Here is a 27,382-nt window from a genome sequence, read left to right as displayed (position 1 = left end):
ATTCTTGTTATTCTTTCAGCAGGTGGTGTGAGATGTCTGCGGCGCCTTGCGGCGCATAAGCAAATCTCCCCGCGCAGCTTCTATCTCTCCTTTATCGTCCTCTCCCACCAATCCGTGCTCTGCTGCCCACGTGCTGAGCACGCTGTTCTCCTCCAATCAGAGGTTGGATCAGGAATCAGCTAATTGACGAAGCAGCTGTGTAAGATTTGTCTACTCCCTCTCAGCGCCATATGGTGGGAGATCAGGCGCATAGAGTTAGTCTCGATAGTCTCAGTAGTCTAGTCTAGTCTCGGTAGTCTCAGTACTTACTTCGCCATGTTGCGGGAGACGAGCCCTGCTCCCCACACTGCTCAACATTGGAATTCCAGGAGCAGCACTGGTGCTGGGACAAGCCATGCAGTCCCCACTTGGAGGGACAGGAGTCCTGGGGGGAGTGCTGGTGCTTGTATGGGCAGAGCACACAAACACCAGCTGCTGTCTATCGAGTGTACAGGCAAGTCTGAGCAGCAGTGAGCATACGGACTGGGGTGAGTCTCGGTATGCATGGGTGCCAGTGGCAGTGAGCACTTCTCCAGCTGACAGGGAGAAGGACAGGGGTCACTGACCCCGAAGCTCAGGGGTCGTCTTCCCTACCTCTAGGACACCAGGGGTGGGGTCTCCCTGCTTCTCTGTACCCTCCATCCCGTGCACTGCCGAGCCGAGCATAGGTTCAGGTGTTGGGGTCAGAATCACTGCACTGCGTCTAGGTGGAGCTGAAACACTGCCGTCATCCCTATTAGCTTGGTAGAATGACTGTGGGCCCTGGGATGGGACTGTGCAGGAGATTCTGTCTCCCAGGGCAGTACGGATCCCAACAGTGACTCCACGTATAGACGACTGGCCTGAAGTCAGGCTTTGTCTAAAAGCCGAGGGTTAAAAGAAGGAAAACTGGAGGAAGATGCCGGGAAAGGCTAGGGAAGTCTGTGGGTGATCCAGAATACCTCCAGGCCTGCCCTTAAGTGGGTCTGGCCAGACACTCAGATAACAAATATTATCAGTTAACTTTGGTCGTCTGCCTTCTTGCCCCTCCCGCCCAGTAGCTGTTAGGTGAGATTAACAAAGCAGTCGTGGCACAGATAGGTGGAGCAGCCGGAGTTGGCTCCACTGGAGCTGCTTTGAATGCACTAGCCGACAGGAGAGTGTTCTTTCACTGGTGCCGCCACGTGGTGCACTCAGCCACCTGTGACGTGTGGATGACTGATCCTTCTCAAGTGTTCATCTTCTCTGAGACAGCCAATGATTGATAGGTTCTTTTTGTTTCTAGTGTGCCAGCACCACTACCGATGGGGCTACGAAACACTTGGTTCACCGTCGTGAAACAGTGCACAGCATTGCTTGCAACCAAGGAATCATTGCCAAGCGATCAAAAGACAGACGGTAAGTATATACAGCATTTTAATTATGCCTTGTGATTCGCAGATAACAGACCTTAAAGACTGGCCTACTGAGCACCCTGCTTTGATACCAGCTGAAGGCTGGCAGCTTACAGTTGGCAGGCTGATGGTGGGAGGGCGTGTGTCAGCTGCACCAGGGTCGATGTACGCATCGTTCCCCAGGATCTGAAATCCTCAGCTCTTTGCAGTTTCTTATAACTTTAAGTACATCTTTTAAAAAATAGATATTTACTTGAAAGAGTTACACAGAGAGAAAGAAAGGCAGAGAGAGAGAGAGAGAGAGAGAGAGAGAGAGAGATTCTATCTACTGGTTCACTCCCCAATTGGCTGCAACAGCTGGAGCTGTGCCCATCCGGAACCAGGAGCCAGGAGCCTCTTCCAGGTCTCCCCGGTGGGTGCAGGGCCCAAGGACTTGGGCCATCTTCCACTGCTTTCCCAGGCCATAGCAGGGAGCTGGATGGGAAGTAGAGCAGCCAGGTCTTGCACCAGCACCCATGTGGGATGTGGGCGCTTCAGGCCAGGATGTTAATCCACTGCACCATAGCGCCGGCCCCTCTTATAACCTTAAAGCAACCTTTCTAAGTTTTCTCAGTAGACAAGGCTGTCTCATCTGGGAAGACCAACCATGACTATAAAGGGGAAATAGGCTCAGTACTGCAAAATAAGGGTTAAAATGCGGGTATGCCAAAGGTCCCACATTCCACCATTCCCTGAGGTAGAGGATATGAAAAACTACTACAACCTCAACCATTTAGTTTTTCAAGGGGTCAAAACCCTCAGAATTTTGCCCACTGACCAGTTCTAGTATGTATTGAGAGGAAAATATACGGAACAGTAATGGACATGGAGAGAAGTCACAGGCGTGGGTCTGACTTGTGTAAGTGGAATCTGAAGTATCTACTTCTACATTTTTTCCATTTTTGATGGCAATTACCAGTACATTAACATATTGATTTTCTTCCCTACCATTGGACATGGAGAGTGTTGGGCTAGCGGTCAGTTTAACCAAAATCTAAGTAGTATGGAAAAGAGAGGAGTAGTGCATAAAGGAGTTATGATGAAGTATGTTTGCCTGTATGTTGAGAATGGGATTAAGAGTTAATAATTAAATGTTTACATATGGAAAGTATGTTATGAGGTGTATTGTATGTGTGTATGTATATTTATATGCACACAAGGCATCATCAAAAAGTTCAAGGAAAGTGTATTATGATAAACCAATTTCAATTAATCATTGAATGTTTCCATAATATCTTTGGTATGCCCATGGATGTCTATACATGAAGAAGTATATGAATGCGAGGCGGTAAAATGGTCAAATATACTGAAGATGAGCATTACAGTGTTAGTCAATCTCACCTCTTCTCTTCACTGACTACAAGCAGAGGAGTGAGCTGGGGAGAATGAAATTTAATTTTGGTTTGGTCTTGTTGAATTGCTGCACCTATGGGACATCCAGGAACATCTGTTGAATTCAGAGAAACTGGAGACGTGGACTGGCCATCCGCAGAGAGCAAGCACATCTACTTGTGTTGATGAAATCAGCAGGAACACAAGTGGAATGAGAGAGGGTGACATTGGAAAAGTAAAATTTCAAGGGTTCTGAGAAGTGTCTGTGAAAGTAGGCATCCAAACTTCTGGTGTACAAAGAGCAAGAAGAGCCTTTACGGAAAGGAAGAATGAAATGACGTCGGAGCCTGAAGACAGCGGTCAGGACGGTGCCAGTAGCGTCTTCTGGCTCGGAGGCAGCTGCATGCAGAAGTGGGCAGAGAACCCCAAGTGCACTCTGGACAGAAGTGGTAAACGGTGTGGACAAGGGAGTACTGGTAGGTCACGTGACTCAGTTTCTCCTTGGCTCATAAAATTCACCCACAGGCCCAGTCACTGCAAAGTTGTCTTTATTTTACAGATTCGGTCAACAAGAGGACAAAATGACTCATTAATAATGAGAACTCCGGTTCTGAGTAAGATACAAATGTTTAGTTATTCTCACTGTCCAGCGATAAGCTTCTTTGCTTATAAAATACCGAGCCGGCTCCCACGGGTAAGGTGGCGAAGGAGCTAGCTGGGCGCGGGCGTGGTAGCTTGTTGGCAGCTGTCTAAGCACGAGCAGGTGGTGACGTGCCGGTAGGTGTAAGAGATGGTGCTGCCGTCGGGGCACGTGAGAGCGATGTCTCGGAACTCGTAGTCGTCCTCTCTGCAACAAAGGCATGAGCTCTCCAACTGGAAGATGTCGTAATTGTATCTGGAAAGAAAGAAAGGTCAGTGGTCAATACAGGCAGTGTTAGGATGCATTCTGAAATCGACTGCAAGGCTCAGGTTCTAAGAAGAAGTGACTTGCAAAGCCTCCCAATCGATGTGTTCCATCCGCAGCTCTTCTACTGCCCCCGTGCTGGAGACCCGGGATGTGGATCCGTGATGTCTGGTGAGTGAGAACGGATACACAGCACCCACAGGAAACACAACACAAGGATGCCTGATCTCCGAGTATGATGGTAGCATAGAGTACCAACGTATTATCATCTAGAGGTTAACCTAGCCAGAAAAGTGTGCACAAAGGAGAACCCTACGTCTCTAGCTGTGGAAGTATGAAAACAACCTGAGAAACGCGCTTTGTTGCTTAAGTCCTGTGTGGTCCTGCATGAAGAGGAGAGCCTTGGGTACCAAAGCACCATTAGGAATATTTGGAAAACCACTGCATAACCACGCATCCCTGTTGCAAACATTCCATTCTGAGCTGTCAGTCTCTCAAATGCTTCCTCGGCAAGGTTACAAGGTGCACACACAGCACGCAGGAGCGAAGAGCTCACCTGACGGTCTTCTTGCACTCCCCTACACATCTCGCCATCTGAACTTTACTCTTGCAGCCGTTGTAGCGAACGGTCACGTTCACGAGGGAAGTCACGCAACTACTTTTACCTAAAACAAAGAGTGTTACGCACAGGAAGCTGGACGCTGACAGTGGCCAAGCCTCAATTTTCTTAACCGTGGCCCATGTTAACAGAAAGGACTTGACACCCTGACTGATGGGATTAGTTAGGCAGTTGGTTCCTACTCCAGTCAATGCTACTTTACTATTGCACTAATGCTAGTCACTATAACACACTACCTCCAGTGTGGAGGGGCGTGTGTTATTTCCGACATGCACCTGCTCATGTGGACCACACGTATGGTCTCGTATTCCCACAGGCAGCACAACCTCCTGGTGTCAACGGAGCAAGCTCACACGTTTCTGTGAAATCTAAATTTTCTTCTCTTGTCAAGGTAACTGCCTTTTACTGGGAAAAATGCTGCAACCAGTGTGAGTAACTGGCTATATACATCACATACACACATTAGCTGGTGGTTCTGACACACAGGTTAGAATACCTGTTGCATTAAACGTACACAAGTTCCTCTGTCCATGATCTGCTGTTTTGTTTTAAGGAAACATCAAATTGTCACCAACAGCTTTTATCTCCTCGATATGTGGAGCTTAACTTTACTTACATTTATAGCAACAGTTGTTCGAATCATAGATTCTGTCTTCCTGTAGGGGTAAGAGAAAAGCCAAGACTAAAAACTTTGTAGAAGTTTCCATAAATAGCATTTCTTAATCTGCTGAAATGGCATCCCAAAAGGGGACATGGAATGGGTGAACACGCCGGCCACAAAACTCGATGAGCAGGGAAAGGCAAGCGGTGAGCTCCGTAATGACAGTGAGTGGGGAGAAAGGAGTATTACGTAAACTATAATGTTTGTAAAGATAATGGGAAAAAAGTGACTACTTGCTTTTTTACTTGAAAAATACTGCAACAATGACAGCAGATACTGGGAGCTTCTCACAGCCAGGATTAGTACCTCAGACTTTGCAAATTTACCAATGTCTCAGTAAAAACACCAAAATCCAATGTTAGAGTCCTAACCTAAAACTGATAAAGATTAAATCAAGACAAAATGACATCTTATTTTGGGAGCACAGAAATGAAGATAACTGTCACAAAGATGTAATTGCACAAATGTGATCACATGAAAAATAGGTACTGTCATGGATAATGGTTAATCTGAGTCTGAGATACAGGTAAAATTGGTGCTCGTTTTGTTTAAAAATAGCAAAATGTTTTCCTTAATAATTTACTTCTGGGAAAGCACTAAGTGTGTGTTAGCTCCTGAGAGTCAGGAGTGGCTCTCTTGCGATGACAACCACACTGACAAAAGCTACACTGACGTGGAGCCCTCTGGCCCTGCTGTGCGACACCTGTGTGGAGCTGTGGACGCTATGGGAGGTGAAGGGCCGCTGGCCACACCCAGCTCCTGCGCCGGAAGGCGGCTGGGTGCGGCCTCCCCCGCGGCAGGAGGACCGCTGACCTCTGCACACCAGCTCTGCCTCGGGCAGTCCTGCACCACTGCGACGAAGCCAGTGAGGCTGCACGCGTAGGACACGCACGGGTTGCTGGGGTCCGCAAAGGAAGCTCCAATCTGGGAGGAAGGAGCAAGAAAAACAGTTAATTACTGGCCTTGACTTCCCTTGGAGGCTGACAGTAAAACTGCTTTAAAAAACCCAGACTCGTGCTGAGTGACGTTCCCGTGTGCGTTCAGCCCCCAGGTTACGACTTAAGAAAGGTGGCTTCAAAGTCCTCTCGTTTCGTGAACACATCACAGCTCTCCACGGAGGGCCCGGGGGAGTGGGAGGAGCCCAGAGTCTGAGAGCTAATTAATTGTATTTTCAAGAGAGGTTATTCAGCTCTGGATTTGAGAGACAATAAGAAACCAAAGGTTCATCATTTTGGAATGAATGACAAGCGTGCCAGATGCCGTGTGTGTTCGTGTGTTCGTGTGTTCCCTGTGCTGTGCAAGCTCTCTGGCTGGCTTTACACTGAGGCTACGCTCAGTTGTCGAAAGACACTTTGAGCAATGACTTATTTCCTGACCTCAGACCGCAGGTGAACTCCCTGGCAAGGTGAACTTTTACGTTGTCAGCTGTTTTGCATATCAGTGATTAGAGGGAAAAGTCTGGATCCTTAAACATCATCATGAAATGAGCTTAAAAGCTCTCACAGGTTCCCGAGTTAAATTTGGAACTAAAAATCTAAGACAGCAAGGTGGAAAGCTGAGCATGATAGATTCTGGGTCAGGAAAGTGTACCTCCGACAGGCTATGCATAATGGATGTCTCAGCTCACAGCTATTTTTAGATGCTTTTCGTGTTTCCTCCAGTCCCCGCTCAAGTACCCGAGTATGGAGAAGAGATTCAGCTGATGTGTACGGCTTCTCATACTTTCCCTTCTAAGAAGTTAAAACTGCTGCCCGAATGTCACATCAGTTGTCAAAATCCAGCCCTGGGTGTCTGGGGCCACTGATCCCCACCGTGTGGCTCTAGTCCTTGGGCCTTCTCATCTGATCTCTGACAGTTGGGCCATCGATCTTTCTGGTTATAATTACAGCTTAACTCCGCTCAGCGGCTGGGATGTTACAAAGCACGCGCTCTCCATCTGGCAAGGCCCACAGGAGCCTGTGTGCAAGCTCCTGGCCGGGTGGTGACTTCCCCTTTGAAGACGGCCACGGTGAGTGTTCACGTTGGAGGTTTATTTGGAAATGGGTACGGGGGACAAACGAACAGCCCCTGCTCCACTGCGGAATCTTTTTATATGTAAGTGCAAAGACCCTCGGTGTGGCTAAGCATTGAACTTATTCACATAAATACTAAAAATATTCCAAAGCAGAGAAGTCCTTACCTTATAGTCAGTATTGTTAAATAAACATGTTCTTGGTTCTGAAAAATAAATACAATGTTTCACTCAAAAAGACTGTACTTCTGAAACAAATATAGGTAAAATCACTTATTAACCAATCACTCTGTCACTCCCCCTAGCACTGTCATTTCCCTTACATCTACTGATTTTATTCACAATCTCATTCTGCATTCCCACCATTCTAAAAACACCACGTCGCACTGTTTTGTTTTTCACATCTGTCTAACACTGTGTTTCGCACAGCTCAACAATATCTCTGGAGTATGTGAGTAAGTAAACAAGGAACAGATCCACATGAAATTCTGTAGGTGAATACACACCACAGTATCCAATAGTACAACAGGTGTCATTGGACTGGAACTGAACAAGCTTCTCCCCGCTCTGGCACGTGGGTGCGGAAGGGCATTCCTGAGGCTGGCAGTCCACGGCGCTGGCGTCAGTGCAGGTACATTTGTGGCAGTTGGAGATCCATACATCTCCAGGCTACGGAGACAAAGCAATGCTTAGGCTTCGACGCAAGTACGGGAATGGGGGCAAATATGGATTAAAGCAGAACAAGGTTGTGTACTTACCGACTTCTCTTCTCCTAGTGGGCCGCGACAGACTGCAGACACGAAATGATGAGTTGTAATTAAGTTTGGCAGAACGTAACCCCTGTGTTGTCGATAGATACCCACCAGGTGGCCAATTTTGTAATGGCACTAGGATTTCAGCATGACAGAATTAGTGAGGATTATGGTTTATTATGGATTAGAGAGATATGGTACTCCCAGGTGGATAAATTACAGCCACCTGCTTAAGCAAACGGTTTGCAACTGGTGTATACACACACACACACACACACACACACAATTTTTACAGAGAAATTCTTGATTCCTCCTGGCTGTGGTCACTCAATCTTATGGATATTGTTTGACAGTCTGTCTCCAGCCTCCACACTGCTACAAGTCAGGAAGGCTTCATAATTACTAGAGCCAGTACCCTATCAGAATTTCTAATTCCCTGCAATAGTTGGTAAGAGGATCCTTCAAAAAGTTCATCTGATTACTGTTTACAGCCCTTGTCTATCCTCTTGAGGAGCAGTGGCTTTTCTAGTTATTACTTGAATTCTTCATTTAGTAGAGAGTTCAGCTTGTGATTATCAAGTAAATTGAAAGTATGTCATTGTAAAAATTAAAAATGAGAAATTAAAGAGGATGGAGGGGTGGGAAGTATCATTATGCTCTTAAATCTGTATAAATGAACTGCATGAAATTTGTTCCCCTTATATAAATAAAAACTTTAGAAAAGGAAAATAGAAATAAAAGAGAAGCTTATTTTGATGCACAATATTGAAATCTATGCATATGAGGGATCATCCAAAAGTTTGTGAAAGATATGCACTATGCAGAACCTCTGCTTGGATTCCAAGCTTTGCTGCACCAAAATAAACTTATCTTTTAATTCCACTTCCCATGAACTTGACCAATCCTCGTATTGTTGGCCACTGTCTTCTTTACAATGTTCTCCTCTTTTGAGTCATCACTCTGAAATTTCTGTCCCTCCTTATGCCCTCTCCTGTTGTCCTTCTCTCCCCAGTCTGCTCCGTGTCCCCTGTGACATCGGGCGGGTGATTCTGAAGCAGCCAGCCCAGGCAGACCCCTTGCAGAGTGTGCACTCTGCCTAATAGATCTGCAGGAGCCTCGGACTCCGCGTGCATCACGCAGGCTGCGCTGGCTTTCCTCTCGATGAGCAGCAGTTCCAGCTTTCCTTTGCAATCACCTGTCATCCCGTCTACTGCAAGACCTGTATCTTACCCTCATGTTAACCCCTTTCTTCCACACTCCCTCCAGTTGCTACAAGACTACTCCAAAACCCCAGTGGTTTTGCTTTAAAAAGCTAGTTGAGTGTGCTCAATCACACAGTCCAACTCAGGTCTCTCCCTGATCCAGTCGGCTCTCTCTGACGCAGGTAGGCGATTTCCCGACAACCTAAGTTTTTCCGTTGCTTTGATGACTAACACTTGATGTCCCTTACTGTCTTGCAGGCTTCTAGCTTCCTAGGTCTCTTACACTGTGACTCAGACTCGCCTTCTCAGCTTTGTCTCACTTCTCTCATTTACTTGCCCTGGATTTAGTCTATATTACTATTCTCAAATCCCAATCCGTAAAAAAATACCTGGGGATCCCTTTAAAATATACAAATGACACCTACCAATACACTCTCGGTGTAATAATTTACAATGACTGAAATTTGTTGAAAATCTCCCTTATCCCATTGTATACCAAGAGATAATATCATGATCAAGATACAAATTATGTTTGTAGGTGAACTTGCCTGTGATCTAAAAAACAGGGTGTATGTATTTGGCTTCACCTCATTAATTTGTGAATGAAGAAGGGGACTGTTACTATGTAAGTTTTCCTGTTACAGGGCAGGTGACTTTCACTGGCATGGGCTCCAAGGTTTGATTTACAAGAGCAATTTCTGCAGAAAGAGGCTGCACTGGGGTATTCTCTCACCTGGAACTGGAGGAGGTGACGGTGGGCACCCTGTGTTGAGAAAGAAACCCCAAGTTAGTCTTTTAAGTTACTGTAATAATGTAGAACCAGGATAGCTATCTGATTCATAATTTTTTTTTGACAAACAGAGTGGACAGTGAGAGAGACAGAGAGAAAGGTCGAAAGGTCTTCCTTTGCCGTTGGTTCACCCTCCAATGGCCGCCGTGGCCGGCGCGCTGCAGCCAGCACATCGCACTGATCCGAAGGCAGGAGCCAGGTGCTTCTCCTGGTCTCCCATGAGGCTGCAGGGCCCAAGCACTTGGGCCATCCTCCACTGCACTCCCTGGCCACAGCAGAGAGCTGGCCTGGAAGAGGGGCAACCGGGACAGAAACCGGATTGGGACTAGAACCCAGGGTGCTGGTGCCGCAGGCGGAGGATTAGCCTACTGAGCCGCGGTGCCGGCCTGATTCATAATTCTATTGCTGAAAATAACCAGCTTCCTAGCTAGTCTCACACACAGACATATCCCCTTCTCTCTCCCTTTTCTGCCCATTGAGGGAGCAAAATAATAATAAAAAAAACTAAAAGGAAGATATCAAGGTGAACTTTCGAAGACAGTCCTCATAAAACAGGATAATAAAACAAGGAAAACAACAGCTCAGAAATAGAAGAAAATACAAATATTATACACCTAAGGGATACTCAAATAGTTCATGGAAATGCATATAATGATAAAAACCAAGCAAGGGTTCTAGTCCCGGTTGGGGTGCCAGATTCTGTCCCGGTTGCCCCTCTTCCAGGCCAGCTCTCTGTTGTGGCCTGGGAGTGCAGTGGAGGATGGCCCAGGTGCTTGGGCCCTGCACCTGCATGGGCGACCAGGAGGAAGCACCTGGCTCCCAGCTTTGGATCAGTGCAGCGCGCTGGCTGTAGCAGCCATTTGGGGGGTGAAGCAACGGAAAAGGAAGACGTTTCTCTCTGTCTCTCTCTCTCTAACTCTACCTGTCCAAAAAAAAAAAAAAAAAAAAAAAAAAAAAGCTTTCTGCACCAAAGTCCATTTATTGGCATCTTCCCGTGAAATTTATGAAGTACCTGCACATCTCAATCCACATAAAGTGCTTTAAACTGACCATAGGCATCCCTGTTGGGCCTTTGCACAGAACATATTTTAGTTAACCCAACAATCTACTCATGACCTTGAAACTATTAAATTTTGAAATTCTTCTTATGACATAGAGGACTGACCTGGGAACAAAACAGTATTTGAAGACAGCTTAAAACATTCCATATGCTCAGGTCGAATTAACCCAGCAACTAAGAAATGAGATACAGATCTCCAGTGTGGGGTGACTAAATGTCCAACTCCTTACGGAAGCAGGCTAAGCGGATTGCTAATTAGAGGTGCTTAGCAGATTACTAGAAATCAGCTCCACGAGATTAGTTAGGCAGAAACGCAGGGCACGGTCTTCCCTGACTAGAACTTGCAAAAGCAACCATAGAAAAACACTCTCGTCATCTGTGACAGCAATTTCCCACAAAGCAATGGCTGATCCTAACATTCTCGTAGTAAGATCTTTCCATAAGGCAGTATTTCCTTTATGTCTGGAAATGAGTCCCCACGGACGTGCCTCTACTCAACTCTAATTCCGTTTCCTCTCTGACCTGCTGCACTCGCCCCACACCTGCCGACTCCTGCACCCACCCATGTCACTGTTGCCAAGAGCTGTTAGGAATTCCCTTGCCTCTCCAGGCCGTGGTAACCTCAACCATCCCTTTCCAACGCCTTCACTGCACAATGCCAGCTTACAAGCAGAAACGAACATTTTACTATCACCCCACTCTCTGAAACCATCATTTTAGGTTAATGTTGACTATTCCATAGGAGCAATCTGTGTGCCATAATAATCTCTCCCTCCACCCCTACAAAGGATCATACAATGACAAATGAATGGCCAAAGGAATATTTTTGCTCTCCATGTCTGCTACCTACTCCAGCATACAGAAGTTATTAAAGAAGCATTTAGGAATAATGGCTTTGCCCAGATGGCCTGCATTATTTTCAGGGTTTTTTTTTTTTTTAATTCACTTTTGCTGTGACTCTGGTTTCTATGGGGGAATAAATGGGTGGCATTTTGAGTTTTTAGCTAACAGTATGCATAGTACATCTCTGAGTATAGCACAAATGATGGCACAAATTCAGGAGGAAGGAAAGCACATTGTGGAATATACAACACAGTCCAGTCCAGGTGGGTCACCTGATTCTCACCTTGAAGGAATACTGGAGGAATCTACAAAAGACTTCAGGAAATAATACTGCTCTTTTGAAAATACACTTAAAAATTCTAAAGGACGTGAACAGTTTCTCAGGACAGGAGGTCTAATAAGAAGCCAAAGTAATACCAAGAAGAAAAGGTGTCCCTGATAAATTTTAAAGTCACCTTCTGAAGGGACATTCCACACCTTCTCTAGTTCTTACCTGCCACCCTCCACCACCAAATTAAACTGCACACATCGCCAAGGCTACGCTGGAACTGCAGAGGGCACGGTCAGTATTCACCTGCTCTGCAGATCTGGAGGTCCCCGCGGTGCTTGTGGAAGCAACAGGCTCTGAGGGGGACAGTGTGGGCACAGGGGAGCTGCAGAAGTGAGGGCTGACCTTGGCAAAGGCCGCCCCGACTTCTGAGCGGCCAGCGGGAAAGCTCGCCCATCGCTCTCGGTCTTCCCTGTGGCAGTAACCGCAGAAGCGGTGGTTGTGCCCGAGGCTTCCTTGGTGGTCCCTAAAACACGCAGGCAGGGAGCCGTGTGCCTTTCCTGACCACTGAGAACAGGTCCCTAAGCTTCCTCCAGGCTGAGCGAACATCCGGGCGCGCTTGCCAGCAGGGCAGCCTCTCCGAGCGCTAGCTCTCCTTCTGCCCTCTGCTTCCCTGCAGGGCCCACCCTCACTTACTTCAAAATGACGGTGCTGGACGCCTTGCCTCCACCGCACTCTCTCCAGCCGTGGGATGACCAATCATGCATGCAGACACTCCCAGGTGGGAATGGGAAGTAACTACATGCAACCTCGCAACTGCTCCTTTCTGCTGGTGGTGTCAAGTGTCAATCACTTCAGAACCGAGCCGTCTGTTGTCATATGCTTGCCACAGAGCACAAAACTGATGGGCTAACTCTTCTCAGCCCCTCATTTCAGGAGAGTTCTGCCATAGCTTTGCCACCTGGAAGCTCCAGACACCTTCCCAGCATCCCCTCCTGCAAGGTCCTCCTCCTCCAACGGGGTTGTGTCCCATGAACAGGATGGATGCTTAGAATTTCCGGAAAATGGTAGGTTCTTAGACCTATTTGCTTTTAGACGCAACACTGAAAATACCCTTTTCTTTGGTAATTGTTCTTGAAGAGGTAGAATTCTAAACGCTAGAGTCCACAGTGCCCCATTTCCTAGTAATTCATTCACCTTTAGTAACTTGGGTAGGGAACTCCTTAATTCTGGTGAGCTGACCTGATTTGAGAGCAGCACAGCACAGGGCATTTGCCCGAGAAGTCTCTGAGCCCACTAAGTACCTACTGCTGGGACGAACAACCTCAGCCTCTCGGACTTCTCAGGGCACAGGGATGGGTCTCCGGGAGGGGGCTCTGCCGACAGCCTGAACCAAAGCGAACCTAGAGATAAGGGGCCCCTAGGTGCCCCTAAAATTCATGTTCCCAAGGGACATCTAACACCAAGTCTCAGAGCCTCCCTCCGGCTGCTTTCCTACCACACCTTCCTTACTGGTTCCTGAGCAGGTGGCACGGGCGACACTCACTGCCTGCACCCCAGGCCCAGAGGTCTGCCTGACACTGGTTCCTGAACAGGTGGTATGGGCGACACTCACTGCCTGCACCCCAGCCCCAGAGGTCTGCCTGACACTGGTTCCTGAACAGGTGGTACGGGCGACACTCACTGCCTGCACCCCAGGCCCGGAGGTCTGCCTGCCAGTGCTGGATGCGGTACCCACTGAGGGAGAAGTAAGAGCGTGAGGACGTGGCAGTGGAACATCAAGGCGGGACCATGCTGTCTTCCGAGAGCCAGCACGGGTGACAGGGGCTTTCTCCTGGCCTTACCCGAGGTGGGAATTCCAGGCGTGCTGCTCGTTTCCGTTGCTTCCTTGGAGGTTCCTAAAACAAGCAGGGAGAGACCACATGCACTGTGTGGCCTCAGAGGAGCTGATTCCTAAGCCACCCGCACAGGAAGCATCTCACAGCACGTGAGAGCCGCGCTGCCCGTGTGGGTGCCGGTTCCTGCCCCTGCCCTCTCCCTGTCTGACGTGATAGCTCCCAGGACTCCCTCGCCGCACAGAAGCTAGCTTGCTGGTTCTCCCATGTTATTTCTGCAGAGAGAAGTTCCTGGAGGAACGCATCTGTGCCGAGACGGCCTCCGCCTGACTTGAGCCCTGTCCCTTCCTAGCTGCAGCCCCGCCCTCCGGTGTCTCCCCTCTGCGGTGCACTTTGTCATCTCAGCTGCTTCCTCCGCCCCTGTGAGACTGGAACCTTCTCGTCTCCCGATAGCCTCCCAGACCAGGAAAGCCAGGGGGCTCCAAAAACTTCATGGACATGCGGAATTAAAAGAGGAGTCGGTTCTGGTGCCCACACGTAGGTTTCTACAGCCAGCACTTTCCGTGAGGTTTCGGAGCCATCTTTCTGTCCTCTTTGAGGACCTGGGAGTTGCCTCTTTGAAATGGGATCCTCGTGAAAGCAAAGCCCTCTGACTCCAGGGCTCTGACGGGGGTAGGGGCCCAACAGGCAGACACAAGGGGACCTCAGGCCACAGAGCCACCTCTCTCCGATGCCCTCTGCCAGTTTCCCACAGGATCGCCAGCCTCCTGCATGTGCCGCCGCAGCCCTGGTCTCTCTCCCCTGCGGCGGTGGGCCTGACTGGTTGGCAGTAGTCTACCTGTTTCACGTCTGGTGCCACACTTCCTTTACAGTGATGACTGATGGTCACCCACAGCAGACAGACGGGCTGTCTGGGGCACCGCGGTGTGGCAGTGCAAAGGGGGTTTGGCGTTATAAACCTGCGCGGTCTTTGTAGTACCTGCTTGGGGACGTCCTGAGGTGGCCGTGATGCCCGTGGATACCACAGAGGCGCCTGCAGAAGGAAATGCAGGGTGTCGCCTAGGAGACATAGCAAGTGGCAAGGCCACCCCAAGAGCCCTTTACGAAATGACCATAGGGAACAAATACACGCTCGGGGCAGACGCAGCGCCACGGCTTGTCTGGTGGGAGTGCCGGGTGGTCTTCAGTCTCTGCTCCCTCCTTCAGCAGTGAGCCCAGGGTGTCTTCAGGTCGACCCTCAGGCTCCTGGCCAGTTTCAAAGTCCCACAAGAAGCAGGCACCGTCTGAGGGCTGGGGAAGGTAAAAGCCCTAGAGCGATTCTGCCCTGTCCCTGTGCCTGTGCCTTCAGCTTCGTCTGCTACCTTCCCCACAAGGAAGCAAAGAGGAGGCGTCACTCATGGACCCTCCTTGTCCTTAGGCAGGGCCATGGGGCGTGAGGCAGGAGCGGTACTGTGCATGCCGCAAAGGCCTGGCAGCGCAGAGGGAAGCTTCCCTCAGAGGCTCAGGCACTCAGAGCCTCTGGCTAAGGATCGACTGACCAGTGTTGGAACTTGCAGAACGCCCTGGTGTGAGAGGTGGCTCTGAGCAGACGGATGCATGAGCCACCTATGCCTGACCAGTGACTGCTGATGCTCTGCTTTCCTGCGGGACAGCCACGCTGTCCCAGGCTCGCTCACTCTGGCAGACTCCAACCAGACAGCACAGCTCCCTGATGACTGCTTTCTTTCCCAACTCAGGAACCTTCATGTCATGACCAACAAAAACGGAAGACTTTGCACCTGCTTCTCAGTGCCGTGGAATCCAGTGTTAATTTCTTCATGTGATAACCCAGCCCTCCATCAGAATCCTCTCAGTGCAGAACACAACACTGATGGGACAGCTCCTCCTCTCCTCCATCCCAGGATAATCCTGTCTCAACTTGGCCATCTGCAAGCTCCAGACAGTCTCCCAACATCCCCTTCTCTCTGAATCTGGGCTGTGTTCCACGAGCACTCATGATTACAATTGCCCGAAAAAGCGGATTATTTTACGCCTCGTTGTTTTACAACACACTTCTGAAATAATTTCCACCAAAGAAACAAAAATTCCTAAAGTAAGAGAATGCAAATGCTGTAACCTTCCTTCTAGATCATTTACCCTCGTTTACCTTGGAAATCCCTCAGGTCCAGCTGCCCTTACTGATGTGGGAGTGTAGCACAGGAGTGCAAGCCAGGACATCAACCTACGAGGACCCCGACCCCACTGAGGCGTCCCTGCCTCTGGTAGGCCACCTCCTCCCAAGGAGACACTGGATTTCTGGAATCCTTAGTACAGGTGATTCCAGAGCTGGTAAAATAAACGACCTCCACGCACTCCCTTCTCAGAATTCTTACTCAACTGCACGTGTTGGTGTTTAGCAGGAGAGCGCAGCTAAAAGCCTGAACAAAAGGAAACCAGGAGAAAGAGGTGTCCCTCGTTTCAGCTAAAAGCCATGCGTCAGACGGACACCAGCCAGCACCTTCCGGCCCCCGCTTCCGTCCCGCTGCTCCCTTCCTCTCCAAGCTCCTGGCCGGCACTCACCTGTCCGCACTCCAGGTCCAGAGGTCTCTTGGATGCCACTGGAGGTGGTACCTGCTGATGGCAGACAAAGGGTGTGAGAGCAGGAGTCTGGAGTGGCAAGAGGCGACTGTCACAAAACCCATGCACCTCTGCGAGGCCGCCAGGAATGACTGCTGACTCTCTTGGCCTTACCTCTAGTAGTGATGGCTGTGGTCGTGGTTGTTTCCAAAGCTTGCCGGGAGGTGCCTAGAAGAAGCAAGTGCAGACCAGTCGAACGGGGTGGTATGAGAGGAGCACGTTGCTAAGCCACCTGCACACACAGCCAGCATCCCCTAGAACTGGGTGCTGGACTGCAGGCACCCATGCCAGAACAGGCCTCTGTGAGGACTGCGAAATCCTAGTCTGAGGGCCTCCCTGCCAGTGAGCTGAAACCTGAACAAAAGGAAACCAGGACCAGAAACCTCTTCTGTCAGTAACAACAGCATCTCCTGCCTTCTCTTACTTTTTTTTTTTTTTTTTTTTTTTTTTTTGGACAGAGTGGACAGTGAGAGAGAGAGAGAGAAAGGTCTTCCTTTTGCCGTTGGTTCACCCTCCAATGGCCGCCGCGGCTGGCGCACTGCAGCCGGCGCACCACGCTGATCCGATGGCAGGAGCCAGGTGCTTCTCCTGGTCTCCCATGGGGTGCAGGGACCAAGGACTTGGGCCATCCTCCACTGCACTCCCGGGCCACAGCAGAGAGCTGGCCTGGAAGAGGGGCAACCGGGACAGAATCCGGTGCCCCGACTGGGACTAGAACCTGGTGTGCCGGTGCCGCAGGCGGAGGATTAGCCTAGTGAGCCATGGCGCCGGCCTCTCTTACTTCTGTGTGTTCCTCTAGCACAGAACTTCTGAGAGAGGGTGATAAGCATCTGGGTGCACCAAGATGCTCTTGTGGTCCCCTAAGCTTGACTCCACCTGGGACACAGCCCTGTGACATCCCATTTTGAGACCCTTAGTCATCATCAGTTCTTCCCATATTCCCTTGAGTTCCAAACAGTCTGGTCTCCCACCACCTTTCTAAGATTGCAATGCAGTGGGCTTCCAAAACTTGAGGGAAGAAGTGAAGAGAAGATTTGAACTATCACAACAGGTATTTTCCAGTCCACGCATGTGCGTACCCTTGATTCTTTCTTGAAGACCTGGAAACTACCGTGTTGAACTGTGAACTTGCATCTCCCTGTCTCCAGGGGAGGGTAGTCTGGCTTCCTGCAGGGTACGTGCCAATGAGCAGACACAGGGGCCTCAGCCCACGACCACCCTGCCCGGTGTCTATGGAATATCGCCATGAGCTCCTCCCGGCATGATAAGATGCTGCCTGTGCTACAGCAGCAGTGAGCTCAGTCTCTCTTCTCCTGTTGTAACGGATTGAATGCAATTGCTATAGACTTGACTTCAGTCAAGTCTACCTGTTTCCCGCTGCCTACTGCCATTTTTCTTTTACAGGTCAAGACTGACACTCATTTACAGAGATGCAGAGGGGTTGCTGTGGGGAGGAAGCCAGAGGGTGTTCAGCCTAGAAATGTCGCCTGAGCCAGTATTTCTGTTACCTGGCTGGGAACTGCGTGAGGTTTCAGTGCTCCTGGTGGACGTCACAGGGCTGCCTGCAAAGGCAACAGGGACATTTCTCTGCTGCTCTCGCCGGTACGTGAGGAGGGAGCTGGATCGGAAGTGGAGCAGCCAGGACTCTGACTGGTGCCCACATGGGATGCTGGCACTGCAGGCGGCAGCTTAACCTATTAGGCCACAACACCACTCCCACCTCGTTTCTTAACACAATACTGAAAATGTGTCTTTCTTGGTAATTTTCCTGGAGAAAACAAAAATGCTGAAAAAGCCCCAGAAACCCTGAATTTCCTCCTCTTCCTCCCTCTGCAGTTGTCTCATTCTGAAACCCTCAGTGACTGCTGACTTGACCTGGTGTGGGAACAGCACACTTGTGCCTTGACCTAGGGAGACTCCTGACCCCAGTGAGGTGTGTGTGCACCTGGGACGCTGCTTCCTCCCAAGGACACAGGGACCAGATCCTTCACACAGGAAACCCCAGAGCCCTTAATACACACAAGCTCAGCCAACCCCCTTCTAAGAACTCGCATGCAGGTGTGGGTCTTCAGGAGGGGGTCCCAGAGGAAACTCTGATCCAAAGGCAATCCAGAGCAAAGGTTTCCCTGGTTGTCCTTAAGAGCCACATTTAAGGGATAGCTCTCAGCATCTCCCCAGCCCTGCTTTCTGACCCCTCCCTTCCCCCAGTTCAGCTCCTTCCAAGTCCCTCAAAGCCACACTGATCACGGCAGAGGCTTCATGGCTGACATTGACCTGTCTGCACTCCAGGTGCAGAGGTCACTCGGACATCAGGGGACACAGCAACTGCCTGGGGGGAACAAGAGTGAGAACAGGAGCTGGAGGAGGACAGGGGACCACCCCATCAGCCCTTGGCTCCTCTGAGAGGCCATGATGGACCATCACTGACTTCTCCTGCCCCCCTTCTCTCCATGATGAATGCTTTCCTGAACCTTTCTCACATCGTAGCCCCTGGTTTCCTGATTCTCCTGTGTCCACTGGGTTAGGCAAGTTCAAAGGAAGAACACATCTGTGTAGAGCAAGATGGCCCTATGGTGCCCACAGCCCGACTGAATTTGGCATGGGATTTTTCCCAGGCTCATTAACAGGGAGATGGATCAGAAGTGGAGTCTCTGGGACTTGAACTAGCACTCACGGGCAGCAGCTTAACCACTGTACCACAATGCCAGCCTGACAAGGGGACTTTTGAAAGTTCTTAGAAAAAAATGGAAATTAATGGTGGCTTTATTCTGGCACAGAATTTTTACAGTTCATGCATAGGATTTTTGTAAGATGCATTTTCCATGAACTTTGAAAGTGCCCTTTTATCTTTTTTTAGGACCTGGGGATGCTGCTATGAAAGAAATTCTCAGAATGAAAGAACTCCATCTCCTGGTATCTCTGGGATAGTAGGGACCCACCTTCCAAAAAAAAAAAAAAAAGCCATTGAGAAGACACCCAGGGCCTCACCACACAGACCCGCCTCTGTCCAGGGTCCTCTGGGAGCTTTGAACGAGATCACTACCGCAGCTGCTGCATCTGCTGCAACAACACGAGTTCTGCCTCCGTGCCCCGTTGCAGTGGCTCTCGCTGCCAGTGCAGTGCTCTGAGTACAGTCAGGGTCACTCTTTCTCTTGGGCTGGTGCTGCACTGCCTCGACAGGTGGGGGCTGACACTCGGGAAGAGGCACTGGAGCACCGTGGCCTGGACGTGATTTGCAGGCTCTCACAGGCAGGCTGTTAAGCACATACGTGTCACGTGAGCCTTATTTCCAGTACCTGGTGGGGAACTTCCCGAAAGGCCAGTGCCCCTGGTGGATGCCACAGTGGTGCCTGCGAAGACCAATGAGGGCCATCTCCTATCAGCCACTGTGAGAGCCACAGCTGCCCACAGAGCACCTCTGTGAACGACCAAAGAGAGCAATCTCACACTACGGGGGGTGTGGCTCTATGGGCTGCCTTGTGGAAGGAGTGTTCAGAAGCTTGCGTTGTCTGCTGCCCCCTCAGCAGTGTGCTGTGCCTAGGTGCCTGGGCTGGGGCTCCGGCAGAGTCGAAATCCCAGAACAAGAAGGCAACACTGGATGACGGGGCAGTAAGATCCCTAAGGAAATTCTGCCCTGTACCTGTGCACCTTCCCCCCTCCCCGCCACCTTCCCCACACAGAAGCAAAGACCAGGAGTCATGCACGAGAACACAGTAGGTGCACATCATTGCTCGACACTCACTGTCCCTTATGCAAGGCAAGAGGAGGGAGGGAGAGCTCTGTGCAAGCTGCACAGACTGCCCGTTCCCGAGAAGAGGTTCCTTCTTGGATCAGGCAATCAATCAGAGGCGCTGGGAAGGGCTGACTTACCTGGGTGGGAACTTCCAGGACTAACTGGGGGGGAGGGCAGAGGCTCCCCTATGGGATGAGTGAAGGGAAGGCTGAGTCTCCCATGCCCAGAAAGCCTCCCTCCTCCCAAGGAGAGCATGGGACCCTCAACTTTCCCTTGGATTCTGAAGCAGCAGGAAACCTCGCCGCAGATTCTCTCACAACAAATGTTTGGACACACTTTCTAAGGCGCTCCTTGAGGGGTGTGGCTCACAGGAAACGTGGGGGAGCAAAGTCAAACAGGCTCCAGGGATCCCACTTCCCTAACTCTAGAATCCTCTATGCAGATGATCTGCCGCCCGTGCCTTGAGTCTCTGATTCTTTAAGAGACAAAAATCCAGGGGGAAAATTGTCCCTGTTGGATTCCAAAGTCACCTTTCAGGGGCTGGTGCTGTGGTGCAACAGGTTAATCCGGCACCTGTTCAAGTCCTGGCTGCTGCACTTCTGATCCAGCTCCCTGCTACTGTGCCTGGGAGGGCAGCAGAAGATGGCCCAAGTGCTTGGGCTCCTTCCACTCACGAGGGAGACCTAGATGGAGTTCCAGGCTCCTGGCTTTGGCCTGGACCAGCCCCAGCTGTCTGGCCATTTAGGGAGGAAATCAGCTAATGGAAGACCCCTCTTTTTCTGTAATTCTCTATGTAACTCCAGTCACTGTTCAAATGGACATTTAACACCATCCTACCAGCCTCTCTTCCCTACCACTCCATTTCCAAATTCAAATCCTTCCAAGATCTACAAAGCCACACGGATGATTGAAATGGGTACACGCCCACACTCACCTGTCTGCAGTCCAGGTCCAGAGGTTTCTCCGATGCCAGTGGGAGAAGCAACTGCTGAAAGAGGAACAAGAGGCAACTGTCACAGAAGCCATCTGTCTTCTAAAAGGCCACCGGGAATGATGCCTGACTTGTCCTGGCCATACCTGTGGTAGCAATTCCCACAGCAGTGCTGGCTTCTGACGGTTCCTGGGAGGTACCTGACGTGAGCAAAGGAAGAGCCGTGCCATTTCTGGTTTGAGAGGATATCCTGGAGCCACCTCATCACGCAGGAAACTTCTCACAGTACTCCATGCAAGACTGCATCTACGAGTGCCAGTTCGCGCCTCTGCCACCGAGACACTGGGAGTCCCTCTCTGAGCACACCAGGGAGTGGAGGTGGTAGACTCCTCGGATGCTGATCACACCTCCCTGCCATGGTCCCCCTTCTCCCAGTGACGCCTAAGTTCCTCACACTGATCTCTCTCTCTTCCTGGAGCCTGGTTTCCTCATTCTCCTGTGTTAGTTCCACAGCAGGGTAGTTAAAGGCTTGGGAGAAGACATCTGTGTTGGCCAAGATGGCCAATTCTGTTTGACTCCTTGCAGGAGGGCCTCTTCCTAGCTGTAGCCCCCAGCGTCCTTGTCTTGGAGTCTTCCCCTTAGAAGCAAGGTCTTCACAAATCCTTTCCCTGCTCCTTTGAACCTTCCATCTCCTGCTAGCCTCCTAACGCTGCAAACCAAGGGAACATGCAACACCTCACAGACAAATGTAATTAACACTGTGTTCCTGGGGCCAGTGCTGTGGCACAGTGGATTAATCCTCCACCTCAAGTGCCGACATCCCAAATGGGTGCCAGTTCTAGCCCCGGCTGCTCCTCTTCCGATCCAGCTCTCTGCTGTGGCCTGGGAAAGCAGGAGAAGATGGCTCAAGTCCTTGGGCCCCTGCACCCATGTGGGAGACCTGGAAGAAGCTCCTGGCTCCTGGCTTTGGATCCTCAGGGGAGTGAACCAGCAGATGGAAGATCTTTCTCTCTGTCTCTACTTTGTCTGTAATTCTAACTTTCAAATAAATACATAAAGTCTTACAAGGAAGTGTTCATTCTGCTGCATTTTATAAGGCCTCATCACAGGTATGTTTCAGAAGCTCATTGCAACATGACAAACTCCTGCCTTTGCTGCACCAGCATTGAGCGCATGTGTGCTCGCTCTCTCTCTCTCTCTCTCTCTCTCTCTGATGCAGCTGATGCCTTGTGCGCAGTCTGGGATTAATTCATGTCCACTTCTTACTCTGTCTAGCAAGGTGCTGCTTTTAGAGTGGGGACCAGTGCTCATCACGGATACAGATGGCTCACTGAAAGCTCTGGTGCAGAAGTGAGGAGGTGAGCACACGAGCCCCAGTATACTCGGTATTCACAGTGCCTGGGTGCGAGATTCCAGTGATTCTGCTGGATGCCACAGTGCAGTCTGCAAAGTCAAACAAGGGGCCATTTCCTAGGAGACACAGTGAGAGCCCTTGCTGCCCACAGAGCACCTTGGAATTACAAAATGGAAATCAGTACACCCTCGGGGCCGATGCAGCCGCACGGTCTGCCTTATGGGATGTGTGTTGGGTGGTTACAGCTTCCTTCCCCTCTTTCAGCAGTATGCCTGTGTGCCTTCGCATCCTGACAAAGGGAATCTGGCAGGATTACAAAGTCCCACGATAAGAAGGCAAACAAAGCTCTCCATTTCCCGAGTCTCTGTCTTCACCTGCAATGTTCCCCTGAATGGAAGCAAATGCTAGGACTTCCTCACAGAACACGTAGATGGGAGACCCTCCAGCAAGGCCAGGAGGACTGGGCTGGGGATCTGTTCTGTGCATGCCGCAGCAGGCTGCCTGTCCCAGACAAGAGATTCCCCTTTCTAGGCTTAGACAACTGCAGCCTCTTAACTGAGGGTTCACCTCCCTGAGCTGGAACTTCCAGGACTACCTGCTGTGCCAGAGGCTCCCCCAGTGGTCCCTGCAAGAGAGGGAAGGAACAGCCTCACAAAGCCCGCCACAGCCCGTTTCCTCCCAAGGAGTGCCTGGTGGCATCAGGCTGCCCTTTGTCTCGGAGGCAGTAGAACCTGATATGAGACAGCCAGATTAGGGCCATGGGCTGGAAAATGCAACCCTCTCTCTACTCCCCCTCACCCACTCCATTTATCCATGGGGCCCACTCCTCACCTGTGCCCGAGCGCGTGTGTACAAGCGTGTGTGTGTGTGTGTGTGTGTGTTCCTTCACCTTTTAAATAAACGCTACCACTTGGTGCACCATACAGGTGGCTATACTTAGAATGTTTCTCTAAGCAGAAAGCAAAGGCCTGGAATGAAAACCTAGATACACTGCCCGACTTCAGACATCCTGCTAACAGATTTTCTTGCACCAGATGTCTGAGGAGGTGTGTAGCCTAGTGCATGACTTGAATGCAGGCTCAAAGGAAACATGGCCGTGAGAAGTCACAATAGCTCAGACGACTCTCTTCTCCAGATCTATAATCGCACATGTACACAGTCTGCATCCAGGCTGATAATCATTTCTGTGTCTCCAGGGACAAAAACAGGGAACACTGCATGGTCTCATCTGTGACCAAGGGTCAAGCATCTACATCAAAACCTGCAGGGGCACAGTTGCTGGTAACCACTGCTGTGACCTTGACTCACTTTCTTGGCCACTGGTGACCTCTTCTAACTGTGGGGTAGAACCTGACAAAACAAAAAACCGTACTAAACAGATGTGCCCACAGGACCACGTCTCTTCCGTGTCCTTCAGGAAAAGCTTGGGAGCAAAGCTGGGTTGGCTTTGGGAGGTGTTACGAAGAGACGCACACCTGCCTTGCAGCCCCTTTCACCTTCATTCCTGCTCCTCAGAAGGATACACCCCAGGGAATCCTTAGTGTAGGTAATCCCAGGGCCAGGGATACGAACATCCTCAAGTGACTCACTCCCTGTGCAGAATTCTCAATAAGTCACTGGGGAGAGATCGGATGAAAGCCAGAGAAGAAAGTATCCCTGGTTGCACTTAAAAGTCACATTTAAGCTGACACAACACAATCTCCACAGCCCCTTCTGCTTCTTTCCCAACACTCTTCTCCCCAGATCCAACTCCTGCCAAGTCAGCCAAAGCCATACTGACTGCAGAACAGGCTGCATGGCCCACACTCACCTGTCTGCACTCCAGGTCCAGCGGTCTTGCCAATGCTGGTGGGAGTGGCACTGGCTGAGGAAGGAGTAAGAGTGTGAAAACAGGAAACTGCAGAAGCCAGAGAGGCCGGCCCATCACCCATCCAGTAAACAATTAATGATTTCTCTTGGCCTTACCTACAGATGCAACTCCAGGAGCAGTGGCTGTTACCAACACTTCCTTGGAGGTGCCTAAAATGAGCAAAAGAAGGGTATTCAATTTCCTAGTTTCAGAAGTGCATGTCCCTAAGCCAACTCCATGAAAAGCAGACATGGGTGGAGTACGACACACACCCCTACCTCACAGACATTGGTATGTCCTATCTGAGCACCTCCCTGCTCGAGGAAGTTAGCTGATACATTCCTAGGATCCTTATCAGTGCCTACTTCCCAGTCTCCCATCACTCAGTGCCAACAGTTTTCCTCCACTTAGTTCCTCTACTTAGTGGAAGCTGGTTTCCTTGTTCCCCAGTGTTATATGCAGAGAGACAGAAGTAACACCAGAGAGAGAGACAGCACTGTCCTAGCCGGCATGGCCTACGTTGCTCTCTGCTTGTTCAATACGGGGTGGGTTTCTTCCTAGTTGCAACCCCCATCATTTCTGTCTTTCCATGAGGAGACTTTGTCATCTTTTCTCTTCTCTTTTGAGATGTGAATCTAACAGACTGTTGCCTAACAGAGAAATGCTGGGAGACTTCAAAAACTTTCTGGAAAAAATGTATTCAAAGAGGATCCTATTCCGCTTCACAATAGTTTGAAAGCCGTGCACGGGATCTGAAAGTATGCTTTGTCCATATGCTTTCGGAACTATCTTTTATCTTCTGCAAAGACCTGGGAGCTCCTGCTAAGGCCCCCATCTCCACAGGCCCGCTGGAAGGTAGGGGATTAAGTGCCAATAAGCTGACACAGATCTGTGTGATGACGGCACATCAACACACACACAAACCTCTTTCGAAGGTCCTCTGAAATGTTTCCCTGAGCTCACTCCAGCGTTGAACCCTCCCTTGCCTGCTGAAGCAGCCTCGAGGTGTGTATTTCTCTGTTGCACTATCCCCGACTCAGTAGTCTTTAACGAAGTCATGTTCACTTGTTTTGTTTTGCTCTGCCTACTGCAGTGTTTCATTTATAGTTGGAGTGAAACTCATTCGCAGAGGTGCAGATGGGTGAGCTAAAGCACTGTGGTGTGGAAGCAAGGAAGTTAGGCACAGAAACTACATTTGAGCCACTGTTTCCCTCACCTGGTATAGACACTTCCGTGGTTCCAGAGGCTCTGCTGGCAGTCACAGTGGTGCCTGCAAAGGCAAATGGGAGACATTTCATTAGAGTCGCAGCGAGCACCATAGCAGCTCGAAGAACACCTTGGTGAATTACCAAAGAGAAAATAATGCACGCCAAGCGGATGCAGCTCGGTGGTCTGGGCACTTTGGGAATAGATTCCCACTTCAGAGATGTTCCCTGGGTGCCTTCGAAACTCTGTTAGAGTTACAAACACTGGGAACAAAGTAGCAACCTACCATGGTAGAGACAGCTAAGTTCCCAAAAGAGACACCGCCCAGTTCCCTAACCTTCATCTTTCCTACAATGTTACCCCTGCTGGAAGCAAAGGCTAGGAGTCCCTCTTGAGAACCCAGTAGGTGGACTTTTCAATGGACACTCGATGACCATTAGTTAAGACCAAGAGCAGTGCAGCAGGGGCAGAACTGTGCCTGCTGTAACAGACTACCAGGCTAGTTCACGTCTCTGTGCCTGCTGTAACAGACTACCAGGCTAGTTCATGTCTCTGCCTCCAAGACACTGAGAGGTCCCTGTCTTAGCTCCTCCCTGCTCAAGGAACTGAGGGGACAGAGCCCTAAAACCCTGCCCCACTGTCACGCCCACCGCCCCTTCTCTCACTGATGAGAGCTTTTCTCAGACCTAACTTTTACGTAATGGAGCATGGTTTCCTGCTTTTCTGTGTGTTGCAGGAGGGAGGAGAGACAAATCCCAGGAAAAACATCTGGTGCTGACTGAGACGGCCTTGTGTTTCTCCTCAGAGGCAGCCTCCTGACCTCCCGTTTCCAGCCTTTCCTTTAGAGGACTTTGTCATCATAAGTATCCTCCCCGCTCCTTTGAGATGTAAATGGTCCAAGATCTTGTTAGCCTTCTAATTCAGGAATGCAAGGGATTTCCAAAACTTCTTGGAAAATGAAATTAAAAGCTGAGTTTATTCTGTTGCAATAAACTTTGCAAGCCATTCATAGGTTTTCCATAATACGTATTTCCACGTACTCTGGGAAGTGACCTATCCTCTTCATTGAGGACCTGGGGGCTTCTTCTTTGACCAGTGATCCCCAGAAATCTACGTCCTCTGTCTGCCTGGCTCTGTGGGGGGGCGAGGGTCCTAGCTTCTACAGGATTAGGTGCCAATAACAGACACAGCGGCCTCATCACACACAGCCACCTCACTCGAATGTCTCGGGATGTTTCCACGAGCTCGTCTCAGCTCTGCCAACTCCGGCCTTTGCTGCAGCGGCAGAGGGTTCTAGCTCTCCCCTGTTGCAGTGGCCTTGGCTCCTACTGCAACAGTTTTGAATAAAGCCATGTTCACCTGTTTCACTCTGTCTAGCGCAAACTTTCTGTAATAGTGGGAGATGACAGGTGGGTTGTCTGAAACTCTGCAGGGCACAAGTCAGAAGGAAGTTGAGCACCTAGACTCCACCCCAGCCAGTATTTCTGTTACCTGGCTGGGAACTTCCCCAGAGTTCAGGGATTCTGTTGGATGACACAGTGGTGCCTGCAAAGGAAAATGAAGGCACTGCCCACGCCACAGAGCGAGCTCTGTAACTACCCAGAGAGCACCTCTGTGCATTACCAATGATTAATAAATAAGTGGTCCCAAGGCCCACCTTGTGGGAGGAGGCATTGGTGCATTGGCGGCTGTCAACCCCAACATGCCCCTTCTGCATTGTGCCCCAGGTGCCCTCCCAACCTTGCCCAGGGACACAGGGGGAGTCACAAAATCCTGAAACAAGAAGGCAGCGTTAGGTGGCTGAGAGAGTTAAGGTCCTATGGAGATGGTGCCCTATTTCCTGGGCCTTCAACTTGCACGTCAATGTTGACACACCTGCAAGCTAAGGCTGGGTGTCATCACCTGAGCAGCACAGCTATGAATCAGCGATGGACACTAGAGGATTCTAAAGCAAGGACAAGAGGC

General features: G+C 50.2%; 1 protein-coding gene across 1 annotated transcript in view; it reads right to left on the bottom strand.

Annotated features, from left to right (window-relative positions):
- Positions 1–3,314: 3,314 nt before the first annotated feature.
- Positions 3,315–27,382, bottom strand: part of LOC127482787 (mucin-19) — a 100,383-nt gene continuing 76,315 nt past the window's right edge. The window contains exons 30-46 of the mRNA XM_070049665.1: positions 25,428–25,481; positions 24,328–24,381; positions 24,173–24,226; positions 21,155–21,208; positions 21,012–21,065; positions 16,459–16,512; positions 16,288–16,338; positions 14,708–14,761; positions 13,738–13,791; positions 9,666–9,695; positions 7,737–7,768; positions 7,485–7,647; positions 7,147–7,184; positions 5,781–5,891; positions 4,923–4,962; positions 4,244–4,352; positions 3,315–3,678 (exon numbers count right to left, since the gene is read on the bottom strand). Coding sequence (XP_069905766.1) covers positions 3,495–3,678; positions 4,244–4,352; positions 4,923–4,962; positions 5,781–5,891; positions 7,147–7,184; positions 7,485–7,647; positions 7,737–7,768; positions 9,666–9,695; positions 13,738–13,791; positions 14,708–14,761; positions 16,288–16,338; positions 16,459–16,512; positions 21,012–21,065; positions 21,155–21,208; positions 24,173–24,226; positions 24,328–24,381; positions 25,428–25,481 — 1,190 coding nt within the window. The 3' untranslated portion in view covers positions 3,315–3,494. The remainder of the gene's footprint in view (positions 3,679–4,243; positions 4,353–4,922; positions 4,963–5,780; positions 5,892–7,146; positions 7,185–7,484; positions 7,648–7,736; positions 7,769–9,665; positions 9,696–13,737; positions 13,792–14,707; positions 14,762–16,287; positions 16,339–16,458; positions 16,513–21,011; positions 21,066–21,154; positions 21,209–24,172; positions 24,227–24,327; positions 24,382–25,427; positions 25,482–27,382) is intronic.

Source organism: Oryctolagus cuniculus, chromosome 9 (genome assembly GCF_964237555.1).
Source record: "Oryctolagus cuniculus chromosome 9, mOryCun1.1, whole genome shotgun sequence".
Lineage (NCBI taxonomy): Eukaryota > Metazoa > Chordata > Mammalia > Lagomorpha > Leporidae > Oryctolagus > Oryctolagus cuniculus.
This window is presented reverse-complemented; position numbering and strand designations above follow the sequence as displayed.